The 6,000-nt window shown below is 33.5% G+C and overlaps 1 protein-coding gene across 1 annotated transcript in view; it reads right to left on the reverse strand.

Annotated features, from left to right (window-relative positions):
• LOC306867923 (uncharacterized protein) overlaps positions 1-2,669 on the reverse strand; it is a 31,939-nt gene extending 29,270 nt beyond the window's left edge. Inside the window, exons 1-7 of the mRNA XM_079413876.1 lie at positions 2,528-2,669; positions 2,389-2,439; positions 2,013-2,045; positions 1,451-1,715; positions 934-1,048; positions 270-357; positions 52-131 (exon numbers count right to left, since the gene is read on the reverse strand). Of these exons, the coding sequence (XP_079270002.1) occupies positions 52-131; positions 270-357; positions 934-1,048; positions 1,451-1,715; positions 2,013-2,045; positions 2,389-2,439; positions 2,528-2,621 (726 nt within the window). The 5' untranslated portion in view covers positions 2,622-2,669. The remainder of the gene's footprint in view (positions 1-51; positions 132-269; positions 358-933; positions 1,049-1,450; positions 1,716-2,012; positions 2,046-2,388; positions 2,440-2,527) is intronic.
• Positions 2,670-6,000: the final 3,331 nt, after the last annotated feature.

The following is a 6,000-nucleotide window of genomic DNA, read 5'->3' on the forward strand; positions in this document are numbered from 1 at the left end:
TTGTTTTATTTCAAGAGTGCCCCCAAAATTAGATTTAGTCTCATACTCTACCTGGTCGCACTGATCGATGGGAGGAAGTGTAACGTCCTCACAGGTTTCAGTTGGTGTTGAAACTTTCCATGTGGCTGGACCTAAGAAGGATTCAGATAAACATATTACACTGAACCTGAGTGATTAAAATCAGTATGTGTCGAGAGGTCACTCCACTTGCTGTATTTCAATCTTAAATGAAAATCTAATCATTAATGAGTTAAAAACATCATGTTTACCGCTAACAGTGACATCGTCATGCTTGTTGCCATTAAAGTCTCCACAGAGTCCACAGGTCAGACCTTTGTACTTCTCAGGAAGTTCAATCTGGGGAACATCATATAACAAAATAATAATATCAGAGGAGAGACAGACATGCTTTTAAATCACTTTTTTAATCTAAAACACTTTTTTATCTATCTATCTATCTATCTATCTATCTATCTATCTATCTATCCATCTATCTATCTATCTATCTATCTATCTATCTATCTATCTATCTATCTATCTATCTATCTATCTATCCATCCATCCATCCATCCATCCATCCATCCATCCATCCATCCATCCATCCATCCATCCATCCATCCATCCATCCATCCATCCATCCATCCATCCATCCATCCATCCATCCATCCATCCATCCATCCATCCATCCATCCATCCATCCATCCATCCATCCAGCCATCCATCCACCCATCCACCCATCCATCCACCCATCCACCCATCCATCCGTTTGTTTATTTATTTGACTTAAAAAAACTGGTTGATTCACTGTTGCTTATTTAGGCATATTACATGTTTGTCTTATGATATGCAGCACTGATCAGAAGTCTAATCAGAAGTCAGAGATCAAGCTCCAAGATGAAATAATGTGTGCTCAGAGATAATATTGAATCATACTGTTAGAGAGTTGTCTTCTTCCCAGAAGACAGTCACTCCATGTTTGTTAGAGATCTTCACACTTGTTGTACTTCCCTCAATTTTAATTCCATTCATATAACTCGGAACAGACACCCTGTTAGAGCAATTAAAAAAAAAAAAAAAAAGTCAACATTAATGAAAAAAAAGAAAAGAAAACATTTTCTGATTTTTCTTGTTTTTCAGTCAGATATTTCATTAAACTAAAATAAATTTGGTTGAAAACATAGTGCAACTATGTAATAATAAATATTTTATTAGGTTTATTTTCGTAACCCCACTGTTTGAATATTTCAATTGTTTAAAAGCATAAACTCTCGAAAAAAAAATAAAAATAGATTTATGCTAAAATTAGAAAAAAAAAAACAATATCTTGCACTTTTTTCTTTTCAAATTCATCTTAAATAAATATATTTTATTAAAACAGGAAAGCCAAAGAAAAAATATAAAAAAAATATTGTTTTTAAGGATGGACATTTGCTGCAGTGTAAAAACTCACTTTTCTTCCTCCATGGTGATGTCTCCATTAGTGATTTTGATGATTGTTCCTTCCAGCTTTATTGTGACTGTGCTAAAAGTGATTGAACCATTCACAGTCTCTCTTTGCATTTGGATGTTAAAATCAGATGTGGAGATGTCACACATCACTGCCATAACATAGTTGCACGTGTCTGGCGCTTGAAAGAAATGTCCATCAAAGGTCTTGAAGTGGAAATTTCCCCATGTGCTGCAGATCGTGGACTGATGATCAGGATTCGGTACAACTAAACCAAGATAGAAAGGTTATAAGGTTATAAACATGTGATATGTATTAAATACTTCATTTGAGCAAACAGTTGCTCAAACATACTAAGCAATGTTTTGATTGCACCACAGAGCCATAGTGTTTATACTTTTGGGGGGAATAAATTTATGAATAATTTACAGTTAATTTATAGTGTAAAGACTTACACGCTTCATCTTTAAATCCGCTGAAGTGTAAAATTTTAGTTTCAACATTAAAAAAAATGAAACATTAAATGTATGTAACATTAAAAAGAAGAAAAAAAGAAGCTTCATACCCGTAGTTACTGGCACATTTGTCAAAGAGAATGCTGAGAACAGAAAAAGACAGACCTATCATTATTTTTGCCACATACTTTAAAATAGAAATAAAGTTGGCTACATGTTTACTGATAGCTTAGAATAATTCTACAATACTCTTTGTAAATCTAATTAAAAAAAATAAAAATCTTTGTAAAATTGTAATGATTTGGCTGTTTGAATAATTAACCGATCAAAACCTGAACATATGTTTAAAGTTCCATTTTGAAATACATAAAACAGTAGTTTTACTTGACATCTGTTAATAAATTTGTTACTTCATGAGATGTACTAATCATATTGATTCACAAAGAAACTATAAAGTATAATCCATAAACACATTAACATATTCACCTGTTGTTGTCGGCCAAATTTCATCCATTACTGCAAAATCATTCATGAAGTCTATAAACATAGAAAGACAGATATAGTCATATTGTGTAGCTGGTACTGTGTGTTTCTTGCAGTTATTGATCATTTTTATTTTTCTAACCTGCTTGTATCAGCTGTAGCCCCATCAGCAGGACGACCCATCTCAGCATCCACATTTGGGACATCTTCACAGCCCCCATGGAAGCAACAGCCATCCTCAAGAACTAATGTGAGCTATCTGTCATGACTTGCTCTTTTATACTAGATCTTAGTTTGCTTTTGGACCATCTATTCTGTGGTCAGAAGGTGGATCCCTGGCTTATGCATTATTGTTATTTTTACATTTAGTCTAGCTGTGTTTGAAGATTAAACACGGTTTATGCAAATCTTGAGAAAAAAAAATATATGTTTTCTATCTCTGTTATCATCTCAATGTAAACAAGGATGTGATGGTTGATTTGATCCTAACTTGGAGGTTCAACTAACATGTATAGAATTTACACGACATGCTGTAAAATCCACACCCTAAATGTTTACCTCGATGATCTTTTTTTTTTTTTTTTTTTTTTTTTCAAGCATTCAATTCAAGCATTTGAGAGATCGGTAACACTTTATAATACTGATCCTTTGTTAATGAATAACTAGACAGGAAGAAGTCACTAATGCACTATTAACATTGTGGTAACTACTATTACCTAACAAGAAACTATGATTATTGATTTAGTAAGTAATAGCGCTCAGTTGAAACTGGTAGTTCACTATTAGCTAATCAATAACTACTATTTTTTATATATATCCTGGAGAACTACTAAGAACTACTGTATACAGGTTCATAATTAATGTGAATTATACATAATGTATAATTAATTCTAAAACGAAGATCATGGTAACTCACTAGTAATGACTCAAGAATGATCAAATAGATCTTCTAAGAACTAATAATTACTTGGATCAGTATTCTAAAGTGAAAAGCATCATAACTCCCTAATATTGACTGACATAATTTTAAGCTTTTGAGATATATGTAAGGTTTTGGATAGTAATGACTAAAGTGTTACTACATCCTTCTGAAGAAACTACTAATTATTTGGATCAGTATTCTAAAGTGAAGATCACGGTAATCCACTAGTAATGATTTAAGTGTTAGCAAAATTAATTACTAACCAGAACCTTACAAAAACCTCAAAAGTTTACAATAACGTCAGTAATTACTAGGGAGTTATCACGATCTTCACTTTAGAATACTGATCCAAATAATTAATAATTCCTTTAGAAGGATGTAGTACCACCTGAATAGTTACTATCTTCCAATACTTTACAAAACTCTCAAAAGCTTACAATGATTTCAGTCATTACTAGGGAGTTATCATGATCTTCACTTTAGAATACTGATCCAAATAATTAGCAATTCCTTTAGAAGAATTTGGTAATACTTGAGTCATTACTAGTGGGTTACCATGATCTTTACTTTAGAATTAATTATACATTATGTATTATTCATATTAATTATGAACCTGTATAAAGTAGTTCTTAGTAGTTCTTAGGGAGGTATGAAAAAATAATACTAAGCACTATTACTTACTAATGAATTAATCAGAGTTTCTTGTTAGTTACTAGTAGTTACTACAATGTTAATAGTGCATTAGTGACTTGTCCCTGTGTAGTTATTCATTAACAAAGGATCAGTATTCTAAAGTGTTACCGAGAGATCTTGTATAGGTTTTAATGTTATCTGCGTGTTTTATTTATTATTTATTTTTTAAAGAGATACTTTGATGGAAAACTTACACTGCACCAACAAGCAACCTATTCTATATTTTTAAATATTTATGTCTATATCTAATATGTATATATTAAAAATATATTTATTAACACCAAGTGGCTTCAATGTTTTATCAACTTTATTACTTCAAAAATAATAATAATATTTTCGTAGCTTTTCTGTGTTAACCTTTAAAACTAAAACTAAAACTCTGTGAGAAATCTTTTAAGTTTTTTTGTTGATAAAGTGAGTGACATTCGCTTATCTTTTACTTCACAGCTCTCAGACCTGTCTTTAAATTTGCCTGCTAGTCCATTTTTCTTTTCTCATTTTCAACATGTCTCTTTAATCGAACTCTCTGATCTCATCAACAAAATGAAGACTACTAACTCCTCACCCTGAGATCATAAAAGCAGCCTTTCCAGTAATTGGACCCAGTATCCAAGTGTTGGTTAACTCATCCTTGGATACTGGTGTGGTTGCTAATTTCTTTAAGCATGTAGTTGTTCAGCCTTTGCTTATGAAGCAAGGTTTGGATGAAGGTTGTTTTTACAATTTTCGACCTGTCTTGAAATTATCCTTTTTGTCAAAGCTTTTAGAAAAAGTTGTCCAATTACAGTTGATTGCATTCTTAAATACAGCTAATTTATTAGAACCTTTTCAATCTGGTTTCACTGCTTATCACAGTATGGAGTCTGCTTTGCTTAAAGTGTTCAATGATATTTTGGTTGCAGTAGATGCCGTTAAAAATGCGGTACTGATTCTACTTGATCTTACAGCTGCCTTTGATACCGTGGATCATAATGTTCTTATTGGGCGGTTAGAACATCTGATCGGTATCAGGGGTACAGCTTTACAATGGTTCAACTCTTATCTCAAAGACAGGTCTTTTTCTGTAGAGCTAGGCAAGTTTTCCTCATCACCTGCCCCAATTATTAGTGGAGTACCTCGTGGCTCTATTTTGGGACCACTTCTTTTTAACTTATACATGCACCCTCTGGGGGATATTATCAGGAAGCACAATGTTTCTTTTCATCTGTATGCTGATGATACACAGTTGCACCTCCCACTAAAAGTTGGTGAGTCCATTCAACCATTGCTGGAATGTATCTCAGATATTAAAAAATGGTTTTCGAATAACTTTCTCCAACTAAATGTGAACAAAAGAGAAATTATTGTTTTTTGTCCCCAAAAAATGAGAATGAATATCATTGAGGAGCTGGGCAACCATTTCGCCTTCATTTCCTCACAGGTTAGAAACCTGGGTGTTATTATAGACTCAGAATTATGTTTATCCAAACAAGTTAATTCGGTCGTTAGGAACCGTTTTTTATCAATTACGGGTCATTTCCAAACTTAAATCGTTTTTGTCTTTTCAAGATTTGGAGAAAGTTCTTCATGCTTTTATTACCTCACGTTTAGATTACTGTAATTCTCTGTACTCAGGTCTTCCTCAGTCATCGCTTTAACGTCTCCAGTTGGTACAAAATGCAGCTGCAAGACTGCTGACTGGGGCAAAGAAATATGACCACGTCACTCCATTTGTAGCCTCACTACACTGGCTTCCGGTCCATTTTAGATTTCAGTTTAAGATTCTGCTGTTTGTCTTCAAAGCTCTTAACAATCAAGCTCCGTCTTATCCTAAAGTTCTTCTTATCCCTTTGTCAACTACCAGACATTTAAGATCCACAGACAGGGCTCTTTTATCTGTCCCTCGTTCCCATTTGAAAACCAAGGGCGACAGAGCCTTTTCAGTCAATGCCCCTCGTCTATGGAACCAATTGCCTCTAGACTGCCTAACCCCCCCACCCCACGTTAAAACATAACTGTGG

The sequence above is a fragment of the Barbus barbus genome (assembly GCF_936440315.1).
Source record: "Barbus barbus genome assembly, chromosome: 50".
NCBI lineage: Eukaryota > Metazoa > Chordata > Actinopteri > Cypriniformes > Cyprinidae > Barbus > Barbus barbus.